General features: G+C 35.5%; 1 protein-coding gene across 2 annotated transcripts in view; it reads right to left on the bottom strand.

Annotated features, from left to right (window-relative positions):
* TLK1 (tousled like kinase 1) overlaps positions 1-23,223 on the bottom strand; it is a 142,815-nt gene that overhangs the window by 85,978 nt on the left and 33,614 nt on the right. For both annotated transcript variants that reach the window (XM_004744058.3, XM_045066950.1), the window contains exon 2: positions 14,040-14,158. In XM_004744058.3, coding sequence (XP_004744115.1) covers positions 14,040-14,158 — 119 coding nt within the window. The remainder of the gene's footprint in view (positions 1-14,039; positions 14,159-23,223) is intronic.

The following is a 23,223-nucleotide window of genomic DNA, read 5'->3' as shown; positions in this document are numbered from 1 at the left end:
CCTAATGCATGTATATGAACAAAACCCAGTATCACCACGTATCTGAAGAAATGCAAACAAAAAATTAAAAGTCTGTAAGAGATAAAGACAACCACGGGAGCACAAACAAACTTCACACAAAAATAAAACCATTACTAAATATCCTAATAATAGCAAACTATAAAAACGAAACATTTAAGAGAACTACCACCAAAAGGGGGTGGGGGGGAGAAACCTCCTGGAAAAAGAAAATACGATAGCTAAAATAAAAAGTTTAAAAAAAAAAAAAAAGGATGGATTTGAAGATAAAACTGAATTAATCTTCCCAGAAAGAGACCCCAAAAATTAAAAAAAAAAAAAAAAAAAATCCATTCAAGAGGTGCTGGTGCAAATAATGAGAGTTTAAAAAAAAAAAAAGAGTAAGAAAATCCAGAAAGTGAAATTATCAAAAAAATAATTCAAGAAACTTTTCTAGAACTGGAAAGCATGAGTTCCTGCATTGAAGGACATACTTTTTTTTTTTTAACTCGAGTTAGTTAACTTTATGTGGATTTCAGGAGTGAAGGGCAGACTTCTGACCAAGTATACCAGTTCAGGAAGACCCACACCAAGGCACATTATAATAAAATATTTTAAATGACAGGAATTAAAGAGAAGATCATAAAAGCTTTTAGGGAAGAACAGGCTACTTACAAAGGATCAGGAATCAGAATGGCATTGGAATGTTCAGCAGTAACATTGGAAGCTAGAAGGCAATGGAACAGTACCTTCAAAATTCTAACAGAACAATTTCCAACCTAGAATTCTACAAGACAAACCAACCAAGGGGAGGAGGAGAATATGCAAGATCTCAAAAATGTAACTACTCATTAACCTTTCCTTAGGAAATGACCAATCTGTTCTACCAAACCAAAGGAATAAACCAAGAAAAAGAAAGAGATGGCATATAGGAAGCAGAGCTCAAACATAGGACAGACACAAAAGCAATTTCCATGAGAGTCAAAAAGCGAGATTCCAGGATGACAGGCATCTAACAGAAAGAGAACAACTATCCTAAATAACAAGAGAACAACAAAATTTCAGGGAGAATGTCTAAAGAAAAATTTGTATTTGAAAATAGTGAGAGATGTGCACATCTCTGCTGAAAAGTATATGAATGCTTTCACTGAATACTAAAAAACTAAAGACATAAATCAACCATAAACTCCAGAGAAAACAGAAAGTTGTACCAAAGAGGAAACATAATCATGGAGTCTTCAGTCTATTTATACATGTGTGTATCACACACACACACACACATATATATACATAAAATCATATAATCTTACTCAGAAATATAAATAAAATGTAATAAAAAGCTATAAGATGAAAAGGATTACTTCTGTGAGGAATGAATATAAGGTTGGAAGAACAGGACATAGTTCTACTAATTTTCATTATAGGCCTGGTAGAACAATTTGGCTTTTGCAACTCTGACCATGGATCTGCATCTTTTTTCTTCTTGCTCTGTAGTAATTCTTTACATAATTCTGGGTATGAATCCTCTATGACTTGCCTTCTCATATTATTTACTGGTGTCATTTGAACATAATTACATTTATTAAACATTTGCTTTATGGTTAGTGCCTTTTGCGGCCCATTTATGAAATGTGTCAAGTCATTTTCCCCCATATGAATATTCAACTGATCCATCATCTACTATAAAAGACTACCTTTTCCCACTGCACTGCAGTATTACCTTTATCACACATAAATCAATCTGTTGCTAGACTCCACTCTGTTCCATTAGTCATTTTTCCTTTCCTGTGCTAATATCAGTGACTTAATTCCACTCCCCAGTACATACCTAAGAAAACTGCCAATAGAAGTCTACACAAAAACCTTTATCAGTGTTCAAAGCAGTTGTACCATGTGAATTCAAAGATTATTGAAAAATAATAAAAAAATAATAGAAATTAGAAAACCAAATGTCCACCAACTGATGCATGGATAAACAAAATGTGATACAATACAATGGAATATTCAGTCACAAAAAGGAATAAAGTACCAATATATATTACAACATTCATGAATTGTAGAAACATTATGCTAGGTGAAAAAGCCACACAGAAAATGGCATATATTGTATGATTCCATTTATAGAAATATTCAGAATAGGCAGGTCCACAGAGACAGAAAGTAGACACAAAATGCCTTATTTGTATGAATCCATTTACATGAAATGTTCATAAGAGGCAAATCCATTGAGACAGATAAGAGACTAATGGTTGCCAGAGTTAAAGCATTGGGAAGGAGAGCAAGAGAATGGGAAGTTGCTGCTAATGTGTATGGGGTTTCTTTGGGGATGATAAAAATATTCTGGAATTAGACAGTGATGCTGACTACATAATATAGTGATATACTAAAAATCCCTGAAATATACACTATAAAATGGGTCAATTTTATGGCATGTGACCTCTATCTCAATACTAAAAGATTATAAAAGTTTCAAATTATTGAGGAGAAAGAACACAGAGGGGCAAAGAAAGCTTGATAAAACCTAGTACAGAACTGTTTATATTCTCAGATACACAGTTATGTACACATGCAAGCACACACTCAGCCCTTTGAAACCTTCCAAAAATAGATTTGGGGGTGCAAACAGTCATGGGACATTTTTAAAAATATAAATGCAACACAGGCACGTGGAAGAAAATTTCATTTGCGAAATATAAATTTCTCCCTCCCACACCAGTCCCAATATTCAGAGGCGACCATTTTTTAAAAAACTGTTTTTAACGAAATTTTTGAACAGGCAATACAAACAAGCTACTTCACTTTATTTTTTATTATCTTTCTAGAGGCTGTAGGTCTACACTAATAAATGAAATATACAAACTTGGTTCCTTTCTTCTTGTTTAAAAAAATAACATAATACAAACTGTCCTGCATTGTTTCCTTTTCTCTTAATATAGGTTGGAATATTCCAAATCAACATATACCAGATTCTTGACTTCTTTTTGCCTTTGCTAATTCCTTTCTTTCAAACAGGTGCAGAGAATTTTACTCTATGTACTATATTTCAAGAAGTTCTTTATTGACTTTGCCATGAAAGATGAAGAATTTATTCAGTTTTTAAGATTTTATTTATTTGACAGAGAAAGCACAAACAAGGGGAGCAGGAGAGGGAGAAGACAACTCCCCACTGAGCAGGGAGTATGACTTTGGGGCTTGATCCAAGGACCCTGGGATCATGACCTGAGCTGAAAGCAGACCCTTAACCAACTGAGCCACCTATGCACCCCGAAGTTCAATGGCAGTACTTCAATGGCACCACTGTCCCCTTCATCCTGATATATTTACCTTTTTTATTTTAAATTCTTCAAATAGTTACCTTACCAAATATACACAATTTTTAAATTCTTTAAACCATGTGTGATTCCTCACTAGGTAAAATAAAATATATTTTTACTTTTAGCTCCTTTTCCCAACATGACAACTACACAATAACTTTTACATCAGTACACTTTATAATATTTACCTTCACCTTCTCTCTGTAATCCTACAACAGAGTCACAAACTCATGCCACAAGGATCTAGGGCAAGTAAAGAATTAACAGGTGAAGCAGGTTTGACGTAAGATTAAAGATGTGGCATATGATAGAATAAAATTTCTCTCTCCCTCCAGTAAATTTTTGTTATTAGCTGTAAACTCTGAACTAGTGAATGCTGCTAAATCATTACCTCAGGGAAATACACAGCGTCCTGCAAGCTTCTCACCACATTTTTGTTAACTAATTAATATATAACCTTGTTCTGTATAAAAGTTTAAGATACCTTTTTAAATATATATTGATTCATTTACAGTGAATTCACAGCCAACAGCACTGTAACACATGCTTAAACAAAGCTTATAAACACACGTATTTTCTCCCTAAGGCATCTCACAAGCCCTCTTGTGCTCAGAGCACTAGGCAGCACCTTAGCACTACTAACCTGGGGGGCCATTTTAAAGAGCAAAATTACCAATAAAAATCACAAAAAAGTGAAAAACATGCCACTTTTTTTTCCAGAGTAAACTGTGAAAAGAACACTTGCTTAAACCACGAGAGCTAAAATACACAGGCAGAATGTTGCTTTATTCAGCCCCTAGTGACAAATTTTTCAACACTGCACATGCATTGGCTCTTAAATGATCAGCAAAAGCAAATCGGAGTATTGATTTTGCGGTTACAAATAGAGAATGTAAGTGAATTTACAATTACAGAATCCTTGAATAAAGAGGACTATTGTATGTGTACATCTACCAAATCAAACTTATAGACTATATTGTGCAAATAGTAAATCCCGTATAGCCTGCTGTTTTATACAGTCAAAATTTTAAAGAATTATATTAAAAGCCCTTGCTATAACTGCATTTTAATAAATTCACCATGTGATTTTTAGACCCACTTGATTTATAAAAGTCTATAGTTGTCCTATCTTCCTTATGGATTACTAGTCCTTTAAAAGTATCTATCTTTATACCACTCAGGCTTTTGTTTCTAAAGAACGTTTTATTTGATATTCATTCATGCATTCAAAAATATTTATTGTAGGCCTTACTGCTGTTGCAGATGCCAGAAATATAGCAATGGGGAAAAAAAAATAAACTTCAAGGGCTTATGGAGCTTATACTGTACAAGAAAGAAAAGAGACAAAAACCAAACAAATATTTAGTATTATGTAAAGACCAATTAAGTACTTTTAAAGAAATTAAGGGGAGAGAGGGGCAGAGTGATATCTTCGTACACAGAATGGACAGAGAAAGCCTCTTTGAAGAGGTGAGAGTTGAGCAAACATTTAGAAGTATGTTTGAGGCAAGTGACAAAACAATGGGGTTGTAGTGGGATGGTTGGTAGTTGATAGGGTGGTTAGTCTAAAGTTAGGTCAGAAGGTTTTCATGATGAAGATACTGAATTGTATCTTAAATGTGATGGGAAATCTTTGGAAGTTTCTGAGTTAGGGAGAAACTGACCTCAAACCTGTATTTAATTCTAACTTTCTTCTTCTCTATGAGGACCTAAAATATTCATTCTGGGGGAGACATTTCTTGTCAAGAGCCTATAGATGGATTCTCACTTGTGATAATATATACTTGGCTTTATTTCTTCCATATTATACAATAGTTAAAATTAGAATTACTTTTTCTTCTTTCTCTCTACCTCACTTTTATTGGATTACATTTCCTTTTATTCCTCCTTCTATACCCTGTGTCACAGTAATTTAGAAGTTTTATTTACAATATCTATGTCGCCTGTGCTTGTAACTTTACTTTTAAGCAAACACAACATACTTCATTATAGGTAATCAATTTTTACTCTATACTCCTAGATGATATTCTTACCTTCTTCCCATTCCTCCTCTCCCAGAGCACTGTCACTATCAGAAATTTAATCCTTGTGCTTTAAGTTCCACATTATAAACTCCTGGTTCACCATGACTAAAAGCTGCTTACACAATAATACTGCATTTCATAGGCACATTGTCACTACCAATTTAGATAAAACCATTATAACAGTCATTGCTCAACACTATCTTACATTCTATAGCTTCATCTATATTTTTAAACCCAAATGAATTATTTTTAAAATAAAAATACAATTATTTTTAAAATCCAAAAAGAACAGTAAATTAAAATTAATTCATCATCCAACATATAGTACATACTTAAATTTCCTGAAATATCTCAAAAAATCCTTTATAACCATTTTCTCCCAATCCAGAAGCAAATCGGGATTCATAGATTCAATCTGGAACAGAACCTCTGCCTCCCTTTGTTCTTCATGGTACTGAACACTTTGAAGAAAGAGTCCAGGCCTGTTGTCCAGCAGGATGTTGCAGGAGTATTTTCTCACGACCAAATTCAAATCAAACATTTCCACCATGGCAGGGGGTGGGGGAGACACCAACATTTCTACCATGAGAACTATAGATGATCTGTGTTCCTCTTATTGCATCACTTCAGAATGTGCCTTATGTCAGACTACGCCACTGCCAATAAAAAATCTGAGCTTGCTTATTGTGGTGGTGACAAATCTCTCCATTTTAAATATCCATTTTCTCTTTTCTAATAAATAACTCTTCCATAGGATGAAACCTTGTGACCTTGAAAATATACTGGTCTCCAAAACATTTTACTCAATGATTTTAACATCCACTGATGATCCTTGCCTTAATTAACACTTATGCTGGGCAATACTGAATGTTGATTTCCTGATTCTACATCCCTTCTACATTAGCTGACATTCCTCCAAAAGACTATCACATAACAACAAACATACTTAGCTTGGTCCCTAAGTACTATTCCCCACTAAAATGAAGCAGGGCTACTTGGAGAAAAATCTGTTCACATTCATTGCAGACACCACAGTGATACTAGAAAGATGGTAGGAGAGGTGTCTATACATGAGCACAAAAATTCACAAAATGTTTACATCTCTTAAATCTAAATAAAGAGTATACAAGTATTCTTTGTATAATATTTTCAATTTTCTATAGGTATAATATTTTATCAAAGTAAAAGTTGTTTTAAAAAAGTGGGAGAGTGGGAACTCCTGCAGAAATGCTTAAGTATCAGTTTGAGAATATATACAATTAATATAAATAAATACTTAAGTATAGCGTATCATCCTAATACTAACTTTAAAACATCAGGAAAAACTCCATTTGTCCAATGGAAACCAAGGAGTAAAGGGGAATAAAAGTGAAGTATAATTAGAAGACATCAGACAATACATAGCAGACCAAGTCAGAAAATAACAATAATTACATATTGCAATGGACCAGACCTACCTTTAAAAAGTAAAAATACTAATATTCTATCAAAAAAGACATGTGGTCTACAAGAAGTACAATTAAAACAAAATGAGTAAAAAATAATAGAAAAACCTATCTCCATATATCTAAGACAAATATAAACCAAAAGAAAGCCAAAAATGATAACCTTGATTTGAAAAAAAGCAAGTATTTAAGGAAAAAGTAATTACATGGTTATAAAAAGAACAGAATCAGATGTATATATGTAAAAATTTGGCCTCAAACTACTTCAAATAGATATAACTACAAGCTGAAATACATAAATCAATAATCACAGCTAATGCTTTTTTTTTTTAACTAAAGCACGGTTGACACACAATGTTACATCAGTTTCAAGTGTACAACAGAGTGACTGGACAAATCTATACATTACACGATGGTCAACACAAGTATAGCTGCCATCTGTCACCATACAATGTTGTTACAATACAACTGATGTTTCTCATATATATATATATATTTTTTCCCCCTATGTAGCTGAAGATCTTAATACACTACTCAGAAAAAGATCAAGCTGATAATACATGAAATATTTAAGATCTGAACGACTAAATTTAAGAGCTATTAGATATGAAATGTTTATAAAACAGGGCACATTTCAGGGATTAATGTTATACAAACTATATTTTCAAAATGTAATGCCATAAATTAGAAATCTGTAACAAAAGAATAGCTCAAAATATTCCCATTGATAACCTTTGTCTTATCTTTTTTAAGCTTTTTTTTTTTTAATTCATTTGACAGAGAAAGAGAAAGAAAAAGCACAATCATGGGGAGCAGCAGACAGAGGGAGAGGGAGAAGCAGGCTCCCACCAAGTGGGGTGTCCAATGCAGGGCTCAATCCTAGGACCCTATAATCACAACCTGAACCAAAGGCAGACACTTAACTGAGTGAGGCACCCAGACACCCAACCCTTGTCTTAAAAAGGATATAAGAGCGCCTGGGTGGCTCAGTGGGTTAAGCCTCTGCCTTCAGCTCGGGTTGTGATCTCAGGGTCCTGGGATCAAGCCCTGCATCGGGCTCTCTACTCAGTGGGGAGCATGCTACCCCCCCCCTCTGCCTGCCTCTCTGCCAACTTGTGATCTCTCTTTGACAAATAAATAATCTTTAAACAAAAAAAAAAAGAAAAAGAAAGGAAAGAAATGTTTTAAAATTTAAAAAAGGATATAAAAGTGGGGTGCCTTGCTGGCTCAGTCAATGGAACAAGCAACTCTTGATCTCAGAGTTTTAGTTTGAACCCCACACTGGGTGTAGAGTTTACATTAAAAAAAAAAAGTGAATAAAGTATTGCAGTATGTAGTTTTTTGGTTGACTTCTTTTAACTTAGAATAATCCATTCATCTGAGATGCACCATGTTGTTGAATGTTATCAATAGTCTCTTACTTTTTATTGCTAAATAGTATTTCATTGTATAAATATATATATGCCACATTTCTTTTTAATACATTCCTCTTAGATGAGGAACAGCTAAGTTATTTCCAATATTCTGAAAATTACAAATTAAGCTTTTCCTTCCTTTTAGATTTGACAGTTGTTATGTGGCGTAAATATCACACAAAACAATACAGAATATTTCCATTTCCGAAGATCATGACCAATATAAAGAAAAAAATATATATATACATACACACGAGGTGGAAGAAATAAAACTGTCATTTTTGGAAGATAATTATTGGTTAGAGAGGCCTAGAGAATCAACAAACTGTTACAACCCAAAAAAAAGGCCAACAGTCAATACTTTAGCCACAAAAACTTTAAAGTAGTCAGAAATTAGCCAAAAGAATTCATAAAAACTAGACAAAAATTCTTAAGATCTCAACAGGCAGAACTGAATAAATTTCATGTATTTGGATGGGACAACCTAATCATATAAAGATTTCACTACTCCTCGGGGCGCCTAGGTGGCTCAGTGTGTTAACCCTCTGCCTTCAGCTCAGGTCATGATCTCAGGGTCCTGGGATCAAGTCCCGCATCAGGCTCTCTGCTCGGAAGCAGGGAGCCTGCTTCCCCCTCTGTCTCTCTGCCTGCCTCTCTGCCTACTTGTCATCCCTCTCTCTCTCTCTGTCAAATAAATAAAATCTTAAAAAAAAAAAGAAAAGAAAAGAAAAGATTTCACTACTCCTCAATTAATCTATAAATGCAATGCATTCAAAATAAGAATTCTATCTGAAACCTAAGGAAAAAGGTACAAATAATCTATTATAGAAGACCCCCCCAAATGGTAACAAACAAATGAAGTGATGCTCAAATTTTATATGAGGGAATAAAGAACCATAAAAAAACTAAATCAACTTTATAAAAGAAGATTAAAGAAGATACTTGCTCTACCTTATAAAAAAGCTGTTATCAAAGATATAGTATTTTTTTTTTTAAAGATTTTATTTATTTATTTGACAGACAGAGATCACAAGTAGGCAGAGAGGCAGGCAGAGAGAGAGAGGAGGAAGCAGGCTCCCCGCGGAGCAGAGAGCCCGATGCGGGGCCTGATCCCAGGACCCTGGGATCATGACCTGAGCTGAAGGCAGAGGCTTTAACCCACTGAGCCACCCAGGCGCCCCAGTATTTCTTTTTAAAAATACAAAATTTTTGTATTTGTATTACAAAATACAAAATACAAAAATACAAATTCAAAAATACAGCAGTATATTTTTTAAAATGTGATACTAGGATAAGAATACAGACCAGTGGAAAGTAAGAGAAATTTCAGGCAGATATATGTATCTAGAGAATCAACAAACTGTTGATACATATATGTATCTAGATACATATATCTGCCTGAAATTTCTGAATATAGGTATATAGGTATAATATATGTATATAGGTAACTATATAGATACATATATCTGCCTGAAATTTCTGAATAAATGGTACCTATATAGATATATATATATATGGCAAATTAATATATGATAAAGGTAGCATCACCAGTGGAAAAATATGGATGATTTAAGAAGCAATGTGGAGAGGGGCTCCTTGGTGGCTCAGTCAGTTTAAGTGTCCAACTCTGAATTTCAGCTCGGGTCATGATCTCAAGGTCATGAGATCAAGCCCTGCATGGGGCTCCACACGCAGTGCGGAGTTTGCTTGAAATGATCTCTCTCGGGACGCCTGAGTGGCTCAGTTGGTTAAGCAGCTGCCTTCGGCTCAGGTCATGATCCCGGCGTCCTGGGATCGAGTCCCACATCGGGCTCCTTGCTCAGCAGGGAGCCTGCTTCTCCCTCTGCCTGCCATTCTGTCTGCCTGTGTTCGCTCTCTCCCCCTCTCTCTCTCTGATAAATAAATAAAATCTTTAAAAAAAAAAAAAAAAAAGAAATGATCTCTCTCTCCCTCTGACCCCACCCCTCAAAAATAAATAAATAAATCTTTTAAAAAATGTTTTTAAAACAGCAGCACTTTGGAGAAAACTGGCTCACCAGATGGAGAAAAACAAAACTGGATCCCTATCAATACTATATAAAAGGTGGGGCCTAAAGTGCAAATATGACAGTAAAACTATAAAATTAAAAGAAGAATCTGCAGAATATCTTTGTGGCCCAGGGATGGGGAAAAAGTATTTCACTCCTAGAATACCTCAGGATCCACTGAGCCCAATTTTAACGTTTGAGCTTCTTTTTCAAGTAGTTCTACCTATTTGTAAAGACTGGTATTTGTCACGAGGTGGGGTAAGAGAGGGGAAGGGTGGCATCTGGGTGGCTCAATTGGTTCAGGGTCCAACCCCTGATTTCAACTCAGGTCATGATCTCAGGGTTGTGACATCAAGCCCCATGTCAGGCCCATGCTGGGCATGGAGCCTGCTTAAGATTCTACCTCTTCCCTGGCCCCATTCATGCTCTTTCTCTAAAAGAAGGTATTTGGGGACTTTTATTCTTCCTTAGAGATCATCCAAATAATAAAACTAAAATTCATTTTTAATGGAATAAAATGCATTCTATCTTGTAATTAATCACCAGACATCCAATACACCCTTTCATAAATTTAAATTACATTATGGGATCTTATTGATTTTATTTTTACTATATTTTGTTATTACATCATCCTAGGAATTACTTCATCATTACTCATCATTGTTCATCAATTATTCCCAACTGTGCTAAAATAAGCAAAAACCATTAAAAAAAAAAAAGAAGAAGAAGAATGGTGATATGATAGGCAGAATTATGTCCCCCAATGACACTCACACCCTAATCCCCAGAACCTGCGAATGTTATGCGAGTTTGCAGATATAAGTGGGTAAGGACTTTGAATTGGGGCAATTATACCAGATTATCCAGATGGACATGAGCCAATCTAATCACAAGTACTTAAAAGTGATGAACCTTTCTTGATTGTGGTCAGAGGGTGATACGACATCCAAGAACAGTAAGACAGCTGCATCACTGCTGGCTTTGAAGATGGAGGAAAGAAACCAGCAGCCAAGAAATTCAGGAAGCCTTTAGAAGCTAGAAAAGGCAAGGAAAAGGTCCCCCCAGCCTCCCACAAGAGCCTCCCAAGAAAGAATCAAGTTCTGCGCACACCTTGATTTTAACCCAATGAGAACAATGTCAGACTTTTGACCCTCAGAACTATAAGAAAATAATATCTTGTTTTAAGCAACTCTGCGGTAGTTTTTATGGTAGAAACAGAAAAACGATGCAGATTTAATGACCTAAAAGAGTGATGCAGTAGTGAAATAAGTGATCATCTCTCAAGTTATCTTCTTGTCTTGCCCAAAGTACAGCATTATCTTTCAGGAATGTACAAAAGACTAGAGACGGGGTGTCTGGGTGGCTCAGTCAATTAAGTATGGACTCTTCACTTTGGATCAGGTTATGATCTTGGGGTTGTGAGACTGAGCCCCATGTCAGGCTCCATGCTCAGCAAGGAGTCTGCTTGGGTTTCTCTCCCTCTGTCCCTCCCCCCACAAATGTGTGCACTTTCTCTCAAATGAATTTAAAAATCTTTAAAAAAAGAAGAAGAAGATACTAGAAACATCCTTGCAGACTGATTTTAGATTGCACCGACTCCGGTGGAGAATTAGAAATTTTCATTTCTCACCTGAGATGCTCAAGAGAAAAAAAACAACAGAGGAAAACATTCTATAATTATTAGACAAATCAGAAAGTAAGTATAAAGAGATAACAACATCTCTAGACTCTAAAACTGGTGGCAATGACTACAGAAGTGAAATCTCAGGGTGATCGAATGGTATTATCCTAGATGAGTTTTCTTAAATTCAAGAATCAATGAATTCCATAACCTGTCTCTAAGGAAAAAAAGGAAACATGGTATTTTCATTCGTCAGTCATTCAACTGAAGGACTTCATCATCATATTCTTCTATATGAATCTGGACACTTCATGCTCAAAGGATATATGACAATATCCTTTATCTTTTTTGATGTTTGTGCACCAAGATTTACTTCCTACAAAGAGGATTTTAGGGACGCCTGGGTGGCTCAGTTGGTTAAGCAGCTGCCTTCGGCTCGGGTCATGATCCCAGCGTGCTGGAATCGAGTCCCACGTCGGGCTCCTTGCTCGGCGGGGAGCCTGCTTCTCCCTCTGCCTCTGCCTGTCATTCTGTCTGCCTGTGCTCGCTCTCTCCCCCTCTCTCTCTCTGATAAATAAATAAAATCTTTAAAAAAAAAAAAAAAGAGGATTTTAGTTTAAATTCTTATTAAAATATCTAATAAAGTTGTCACTCATTATACCTTTATTCCTATAAATGAATAGTAAAATAACTTAAAATATAAAAATAGCCAAATGATGGGTGGTGCAGTTGGTTAAACATCCAACTCTTGGTTTTGGCTCAGGTCATGATCTCAGGGTGTAAGAACAAGCTCCATGCTCAGCAGGGAGTCTGCCTGGGTTTCTCTTTCTCTCTGCCCCTCCCACTCTCACTCTCATTCTCTCTCTTTCTCTCATAAATAAATGTTTTTTGTTTTTTGTTTTTAAAGATTTTATTTATTTATTTGACAGAGAGAAATCACAAGTAGATGGAGAGGTAGGCAGAGAGAGAGAGAGGGAAACAGGCTCCCTGCCGAGCAGAGAGCCTGATGCGGGACTCGATCCCAGGACCCTGAGATCATGACCTGAGCCGAAGGCAGCGGCTTAACCCACTGAGCCACCCAGGCGCCCCTCTCATAAATAAATGTTTAAAAGAAAAAAGGAAAAGGACCTATTTGACCCTGATTGTTTACAGTGATGACTGGTTTTCTTAGTATACCAAGAGTGATTCAAAACTCGAGTTATAGCCTATAAGGGGAAAAAAAAATCAATGAGTTTGATTATAATAAAATTCAAGAGTCCTCTAGAATGATGGATACCAGGAACAAAGGTGACAGAATGACAAAATGGGAGAAGTTCTCTGTACTGTATACAACCAACAAGGAACTGATATGTAGAATATACAAGGAACATGTGAAAATCAGTTTGGGAAAAAAGTAATCCTGATACAAAACCAGAAAAAGTATTGTTAACAATTTATAAGAGACTCACAAAAAGCTAACAAGTACATGAGGAAATGCTCAAAATAACTGGTGGAACAAGAAAAAAAAAGAGAGAAAGTGGGATACTATTTTATACCTGTTAAACTATCAAAAATGAGAAATCCAGAGGATGCCAAGTGTTTCTGGGATGTGGGTACATAAATGATCAGTCATTCTGTTAAAAGTACAGGTTAGGCCTATACAACTGTTCTGAATAGCAATCTTACACTATTCATTCAATTTTAACTCTATATACACCCCTATAACCCAGCAATTATGCTCCTGTGAATATATCCTAAATGAATGCTCACAGAGGTCCACAAAAAAAGTACATGAAATCCACTACAATGTGAGGTAATGGGGAGTTGAAGGCAACGTGAGATCTATCACTGGAAAGCCTAATATATACACTAAGGTTTTAAGCAGCAATCGTACAAATAGGAACATATACAGGTAGGACCAAGGATGACAGAGGCAAAGAAGAGACACAGGACAAGAAAAGTAAAAATTATATAATAGAAGAAGAGCAGTTCAATCTACTAAGTTAATTTTTACTCCTGAAACCTATTATGCCCCTGAAGTATGTTATGCTATAGTAAAAATCAAGTATAAATACTGGATTTTTCCCCATACATTATAAAAATTACAGTAAGTAATGATTTGCTATTAAGCACATATGTAGGATTCTTATACAAAATATATTCTGGATCATTTAATACAAAGAAAGAATGTCAAATAAAGTTTGTAATTCTACTCACTTTTGCTCCAACACTGCAACTGCCAGTGCTGCCTGTGCTCCCACTTGCAACTCCTGTAAATCTAGCTTCCAGTAATTCTTGCCTTCTTGGATCCAGACTATGAAGCTCATCCATTGCACCTATTAAGAAAAGGAAAATAAAACACAAATACATATATATATATATATATATCTTCATATACACACAAACGTAAAATATAGGGATGTGGTTAGTGGAGATGTCACTACGAACTTAATGAATGTATTCTATAAACAGATTAAGAGACTAAAATTTTATCATGTCCTTCGCTCATTTAACAAAACAACCAACAGTGAATTTCCAACACTTGTGACTGCAATCCAGAATAAGAAATATATTTTCCACACAATTCAGTACACAAACACATAAAATCATGTATCAAAAAATTTCACAAATTCTTCTTACTGCATGCAGTGCACACCACTATTTTCTAGTCTATTTTTGTCCATTAGGGGAAAAAAACACTGGCTGTGAGCTATTTAACTGACTTCATGTGCCATTAATTGACCATAGGTCCAAAGTTTGAAAAATACCACTCTCATAGTATAATGCTAGCTTATGCAGAATTCTGACACTAAGTGACATTAATAGTTAATTATTTTATTTGTTTATACCTTTTCTGACTATATTTTAAACTGGAAAAGATTGTTTTATGACTTTCACATCCCAGAGATTTTTGGTACATTTGATGGTTTTCAGTTTCTATCAGTGAATAAAAATTATACATATATCAAACAGATCACTGAGGTAACAGCTATTATTAAACAATCATTGGAGAATTAAAGGGGAGAAATTAGCATCCTCGTGTAATTGCTACGATGCAGACTAAAGTACCACAAATCCTACTTAAAGTTCAATTTTAAATTTCTTTTATTCGTATCTGCCAATTTTCTACTGATAAAACTAAAATCTTAGAACTGATAAAAATGAGTGGTTCTTGAAAGGAATTAAGGGGCAATCCCAAGTCACATGTAGACACTTTCAAACAAAACTAACTAGACCCCTTCTACATACGCTTACATTCCTCTATCTTAAAGGTTAACAGTTATTCCTATAGATTTTATCTTTTGAAATTGTTCTCATTTTCTTTTATATTTTTTTTAAGATTTTATTTATTTATTTGACAGAGAGAGCACAAACACAAGCAAAGGGAATGGGAGAGAAAGAAGCAGGCTTCCCGCCAAGCAGGGAGCTTGATGCAGGGCTCAATCCCAGGATTCTGGGATCATGACCTGAGCCCAAGGCAGATGCTTAACTGACTGAGCCACCCTGGTGCCCCTCATTATCTTCCATTTTTATCTCGACAGAGGACTGAATGGATAATGGCCATCCTTCCACATTTACTTGCATATATCTGTACCTGAATATATATTTTCTGCCGACTCCTCTTTTTTCCATCTCAAAGAGGTCACTACCTTTAAAAAGCTGAAGCCTTCAATTTTTGCTTTTGATCCCATTCCTTCTTCATATCCAAGGGATCTTGCATTTGCATGTATAGACCTAAAACTACAGAACTCTTAGAAGAAAACACGGGGAAAGCATCATGATCTTGGAGGATCTGACAATGATTTCTTAGATATCAAACTGGGAAATGTGGCTCCTGGATGGCTCAGTTGATTAAGCATCTATCTGCCTTTGGCTCAGGTCATGATCTCGAGTCCTAGGATCGAGTCCTGGACTGGGCTCCCTGCTAAGCAGGGAACCTAACCTGTTTCTCCCTCTCCCTTTGCTGCTCCCCCTGCTTGTGCTCTCTCACTCTGTTAAATAAATAAAATCTTTTTTAAAAGGGGGGGCTAGGGGGTGGGACCTGGGTGGTTCAGTCAGTTTTGAGCATCCGACTCTTGCTTTCAGCTTAGATCATGATCTCAGGGTCACAGGACTGAAATCCACTTTGGGCTCTGTGCTCCACGTTTGGCTCTGCACATAGCACGGCTCTGCTTAAGATGCTTTTTCTCCCTCTCTCTCTGCTCCTCCCCCTGCTGTCTCTCTAAAATAAAGTAAAATAAAATAAAAGAATCTTTTAAAAAAATTGGCAGAGGACATAAACAGACATTTCTCCAAAGATATGTAACTGGCCAGTAAATACATGAAAAGAGATTCAATATCAATCAATGTAAATCAAAACCCACAACGACATACCACTTCATCCCCATTAGGATGGCTACTATCATAGAACAGAAAATACTACGTGTTAGTAAGGATGTGGAGAAATTTGAACCCTTGTGCAAGGCTAGTAGGATGTAAACTGGTGCAACCATTGTGGAAAACTGTTTGGCAGTTTCTCAAAAAAAATCGAACACAGAATTACCATATGATCCAGAAAGTCTGCTTCTCGGTATATATCCAACAGAAGTGAAAGTAAGGACTAGAACAGACCTTTTTTTTTTTTAAAGATTGATTTATTTATTTGACAGAGAGAGATCACAAGTAGGCAGAGAGGCAGGAAGAGAGAGAGGGGGAAGCATGCTCCCCACTGAGCAGAGAGCCCGATGCGGGGCTTGATCCCAGGACCCTGGGATCATGACCTGAGCCGAAGGCAGAGGCTTTAACCCACAGAGCCACCCAGGCGCCCCTAGAATAGACCTTAATACACCATGTTCATATCAGCATTATTCACAATATCCAAAAGGTAGAAGCAACCTAAGTGTCCACTGATGAATGAATGGATTAACAAAATGTGGTATATGGATAAAGTGGAGTATTATTCAGCATTAAAAATGAAGGAAATTTTAACACAGGTCACTATATAGATGAACTCTGAAGACATTATGGTAAGTGAATTGTACAAATTGTACAAAACCAATTGTACAAATATTGTGTAATTCCACTTATATAGATTCGTAATAGCCAAATGCAGAGACAGAAAGTAGATGATGGCTGTCACAGAGAGCAGGTATGGTGGAATGAGGAGTTAGGTGTTTAATGGGTACAGTTTCAATGGGGAAGATACAAAAGTTCTGGAAATGGATGGTGGTGATACAGTACAATAATGTGAATATACTTATTGGCACTGAACTGTACACCTAAAAATAGCTAAAATGGCAAATGCTGTATTATGTACACTTTACGATTCTTACAAATAATTTTTTAAAAATAAATAAATTGGACTATATCAAAATTTTAACTCTGTTAGTTCAAAAGACATGGTGGTAAAAATGAAAAACAAGAGAGAGGGAGAAAATATTTATAAAACATTTATGTGCTATGTATTATTTCTACTCTTTGGCTTGATAGTGCTTGAAATTTATAATGCACTGAAATTTAGGGAAGATGAAGACCTAAGTCCCTACTTTTACCTGATCCAACTAATAATGTGGTATTTTGTTTACCACTGTTTTTGTTTCTTAGATATATAGCTTCCTCTAGGACCCCAGCCCTCCATGAGATCCTAGAGGAAGCTATACACTCAAGGAATAACAAAAACTGGTTTCTAACCAAACTCCTGTAGGGAGTCCCAACCTCACTAATAACCAACACTTCTAACAAGTTTTTACAACATTTTAATAGCAATGTATGCAAGAACCTTTAGTATAATTGCTGACAAATAACAGATGCTTAACAAGTATTAACATACTTGTCTTTTTTTTTTTTTTTAAGATTTTATTTATTTATCTGACAGAGAGTACTAACAGGGGGTGGGGAGCGGCAGGCAGTGGGAGAGGGAGAAGCAGGCTCTCCACTGCACAGGGAACCCAACATGGGGCTCAATCCCAGAGCTCTGGGATCATGACCTGAGCTGAAAACAGATGCTTAACCAACTGAGCCACCAGGCAGCCCTAGCATACTTATCTAAATAAAAATATAATCTGGAATACAAGAGCCTTGCTTCCCAAAACACAGTTCACTGATCAGCAGCCATCTGTTACCCCTCGATGCTTATAAGAAATGGAAACTGTCGGTTCCAACCCTACACCTAGCAAATCAGAATCTATATAGTTTTTAAAGATTTTATTTATTTATTTGACAGAGACTACAAGCAGGCAGAGAGGCAGGCAGGGAGAGAGAAGAGGAAGCAGGTTCCCCGCCAAGCAGAGAGCCCAATGTGGGCTCGATCCTAGGACCCCAAGATCACGACCCGAGCTGAAGACAGAGGCTTAACCCACTGAGCCACCCAGGTGCCCCAGAATCTAAATTTTAGTAAGATCTTCAGGAAATTATCATGTGCATTCAAGTCTGAGAATCACTGCTATAGAATCTGGGTTCTCAACTTTTCCTGACAAGGGCTCAACTGTATTTCAGTCTTTGCAGGCCAAGTGCAATACCATGTAGACACTTTACATAATGAGAGAAAAATTTCTACAAACTTTTTATTGACAAAATTCAAGATACAAAAACTATGTATAATATTTTACAATATTATAAAATATAAGTAGGCTAATAAAAATGGAATTGGGGGTACCACTTAATTTTAGTTTCCTATCATCGAAATCTATTGCAAATATTCAACTGATAATGTTGATCAGCCTATGTATTTATCTTTGAAATGCCTTTTCTGACAAACAGGTATTGCTAAATACTGATATCGACCCACAAGTACATGATTTTAATTAAGTTAATTCATGACTTTGAAGGCAGCTCTAGAAATCTCTTAGATTCTTTTGATAATTGCTTTTCAATAAGTCACTATACTGCAGATTAATCACTTCCAATTGGAAGTAAGGCAGAAGTTCCTCAAGTGCACAATTACATGGATTTTGAGATATGGAAACTTCCTTTGCACGTGCATCAATGTCTGAAAAATGTTGCTGGCACTGTAGTTTGATGATGGAAAACATATTCATGCAAATTCATATGGGAATGAAGCTCTCGCTTTGACAGTAAAAGAAATGAATAAAGCAGTTTGATGTTACTTGTGATTCAAACATCAGTTGACACTGAAATGACTTTACTGCAGCTAAATTTCACATGTAAGCACTATTTCACCTCATCATTTTAGGTTAGATTCATTTAAAAGTATTTCCAGGTGTCAAAAAAAGCCAATTTCCAAAGCCAATCAGTATCTGACAATAGTGGTTGAAGGCTATCCCACTTCATTCACAAAAATTTCCATCTCTGTCCTAAGCTCAAAAAATTGTAAACAATTTTACTACTAAACCAGTCAAGAAATTCAGCTTCTATATCCAAAAAAAAATTCATGCAGCTGATGCTAATTAAATCCATGAGAGCAAATTAAGTGCACCACTGACAATACTGATTCAGTAACACATGATAAATTTGAAATTTTATGCAAAGTACCTACTGATGAATAATACAACAAATAACCAGAGCTTTGAACGCCTCACATTTTTATAAGCTTTGTAAAGTTATCCAACTAAGCCTTTTTCTGTTCCACACATTTTTACCACCATCACTTTTAGCACATCTTAGCAGATTCCACTTCAGATTGTACTTTGTGTTTTCTCAACTTTGAAAATATTCTTGTGTGTAGTTGTTCTCCACAGACTATTCATAGGGTCTAATTGTTCTGCCACTTCAAATTTGGCATTGACACCTTGCATAAACAACAACTGAAGAGTATCAATAACATCTGTCAACTCAGCAAAAGCCAAGGAAAAACACTATAAATTACTTGTTTTTTTAATTGACTATTGATATTGCTTCAAATGTCTTTAACTCTTAAATCAACTGTTCTTGCCAAAAAATTTATATTCTAAAACGAGTTTATTTTTTCTGGACACATTTTTTTATGCTGCAATCAAATACAATTTAATTAACTCACCATCAGTAAATGGCTTTGCTTGGCTAAGAAATGAGCCACTTGAAAACTTATTTTGGTGGCAGCCTCATTTTCAATTTTTATTTCTATGAAGAAATTATGCTGTGATAAGATACTCCATTTTAAACTGACTTACTTTAAGAAAATAGAATTGAGAATAGTATGATATATGCTTAGTCTAATAATGTCAACATATATTCTTCTCTAACAGCTACACTGTCACTGCATAATTAAAAAAAAAAGTTTTGTTCTCTAATTCAACAAAATAATACATACTCCACTGTGCCTTAAAAAGCATGGCACTCAGGGGAGCCTGGGTGGCTCAGTGGTTAAGCCTCTGCCTTTGGCTCAGTTCATGATCTCAGGGTCCTGGGATAGAGCCCCGCATCAGGTTCTTTGCTCATCGGGGAGCCTGCTTTCCCCCCTCTCTCTGCCTGCCTATGTGCCTACTTGTGATCTCTATCTTTCCGTCAAATAAATAAATAAAAATTCTTTAAAAAAAAAAAAAAAGCATGGCACACAGAGTCCATTTTTCTTTTCTTTTCTTGTTTTGACATGATAGATATGCACTGGCATAAAAAAATAAATACTGTAGGCTGGCAATACACATGGTACTCAAAACACTGTCAAGTTATAACAGCAATACTGAAATTTGTAGTGCACCAAAAGCTGTATGAAGTAAAAAGAATGTCATATAGGTCTCTGTCACAACTACTCTGTTCTGCCATTATAATGCAAAACAGCTGTGTTCCAATAAAACTTTATTTGTAGGCACTAGTATTTGAATTTCACATATCATAAAGTATTGCTATTTCAATTTTTTTAACCATACAAAAATATGTACTTTGCAGACGCCTGCTGTAGCAAAGACATTTCAAAGATTATAATTTTTTATGGAATCAAACTGTTATTTCTGACACCAGAAGTTTGGTCCTTAATTACAAGAGGTGAGATTTTCTGAAGAATATCTAATTTCACTAAAATCCATTAAATTCTTTACTATACATTAATATGCTTTTTAAAAAATTTTATTTATTTATTTGACAGAGAGAGAGAGATATCAAGATCTCAAGTAGGCAGAGAGGCAAGCAGAGATGGGGGGCGGGGAAGGAGGCTCCCCGCTGAGCAGGGAGCCAGATGTGGGCTCAATCCCAGGACTCTGAGATCATGACCCGAGCTGAAGGCAGAGGCTTAACCCACTGAACCACACAGGTGCCCTACATTAATATACTTTTGAAAAATAAATTATAAAAGCCACTATACTATAAAGACCATAGCATCCCTAAAGAATACCCATCTCTAAATACAGCCACCTGTTTCCTAATTATGCTACTATTCTTACTAAACTGCTCCATAAAATGTATTATAAACCTACAATTTCACATAAAAAATATAAGATGTCACTACCCAAATTAGAGATCATACCCCATCCTATAAGAAAAAACTTAGGGAAACATAAAGGAAGACCACAGTTTTAACCATTAGGGAAGTATGTCATGGCCCCTTCTAATAAACATTTTCTTTCTTCCTCTCACACACACACACATTTTCTTTCTCCCTCACACACACACACATTCAACTAACTCAGCAGATGTTAGTTATTATAAAACTTGCCTCCCAAGGTGACCAGTCTAAAAAAGATCCATGTATTTAGACATAGTATTAGTTCTGTTTAGTCAGGATCACTTTATAATTATATCACCTTTTTATGACAAGGAATGTATCTTTCATTATATTTTTTTTTTTAAGATTTTATTTATTTGACAGAGATCACAAATAGAGAGGCAGGCAGAGAGAGAGAGAGGAAGGAAAGCAGGCTCCCCGCTGAACAGAGAGCCCGATGCGGGGCTCGATCACAGGACCCTGAGATCATGAGCTGAGCTGAAGGCAGAGCCTTTAACCCACTGAGCCACCCAGGCGCCCCCATTATATCATTTTTTAATTACCTTAAGACTTCATCTTCCTTGGCAGATAGTCAAAACAAAATCACGATATCTAGAAACTATGTTAATACCAGAAAAGGTTAATACCAGTTACCAAAAAGTAAATGAGTTTGTCCACTTAGACCTTTCTAATAGATTCAACTGCTGCTAAGCCACTGCCTTACATTTTTAAATTTAAAAACTTCCTGAAGTCTGAAATTATTTTAACTCATTCCAGATTTTGTTACTTTTTATATTTCATCTAATAAGCTGATTTATACAGAACAGTTAAGGTCTTTCTTCGATTAATACTTTTCACATTATACTTGATAAAGCAAAGAACTCTGATTAAAAACAGAAACACCATGATAAAGTCAGAAATTATTTCAACAAGATAAAATATTCCATTTAAATCACTCCTTTTCATTAGTATTTTAACGCATTTCGAAGTATAGGAAACAAAAAGAATTTAAGAAGTCTACACTGTTCAACACTCCAGAATTACTTCTGCCTCTTGTCTTTAAACACCCATTTTAACACAGTTAATAGAACGTATCTATTTTCATACACAGTATTTTGTATCATATATTTAGTAAACACAGCTATTATTTTTGTTGACCACATTACATTCCAACACTTACGCCACAGCTTGATTGTCAATTTAAAACCAAATATTCCAATTTTTTGGTACTTAAATGAACATGTTAAATGAGCTATCACAAAAGCAACCCAATTTCTTTCACAATCTCTTCCCCGTATGAATCTAATAAAAACATCTCCCACATTTTTTTTTCCTTGTGAGTTTAAATACTAACATTTGGAAATTTAATCTATTTAGAATTTCATTGTATATAGTTATAACATTTTCCAAAGGAAAATGTCATACAATTTCTCACAAATGCAACCTTTCCCACTGATTTGAAATACTTTTCTAGCCATCTATCATATTCCCACATAAATATGGGTCTGATTCTGTACTTTAATCTGTTTCACTAAACTATCTGAGCTATATAATCTATCCATCTACCTACACATGTATGTATTGTGTGTATAGTATTAGTTCTGTTTAGTCGGCATCACTTGCAAAACAGTATAATGCAAAACAGCTGTGTTCCAATAAAATTTTATTTGTAGGCACTAATATTTGAATTTCACATATCATAAAGTATTGCTCTTTCAATTTTTTAACGTATATGTATATATATACATATATACACGTAACTACACTCTTTCACAGACACACATCCCAAATATTTCATCTAGAATGACTGAAAAGAGTAGGCATGAAAGCCTGATTCCTGAATCCTGTATATACATTCAATTATAAATACCTGTAGTAAATAAAGACAGGTCTAATCTAGGACCACTACATATCAGATTAATACCTCACCTTATCTTTAAGATACTTAGTCATTTTAAACACTTTTGCTGTAACCCTTACAGCAAAGAATGCAGACATATTGAGACCAAATTATTCATATAAAAAAATATAGCTTGCATCAGAGTAAAGCAGAGTAAAGTTTTGGTT

Source organism: Mustela putorius, unplaced genomic scaffold (assembly GCF_011764305.1).
Source record: "Mustela putorius furo isolate JIRA1106 unplaced genomic scaffold, ASM1176430v1.1 tig00003869_pilon_pilon_pilon, whole genome shotgun sequence".
Lineage (NCBI taxonomy): Eukaryota > Metazoa > Chordata > Mammalia > Carnivora > Mustelidae > Mustela > Mustela putorius.
The sequence above is the reverse complement of the archived record's forward strand: the minus strand, read 5'-3'. Positions and strand labels throughout refer to the sequence as shown.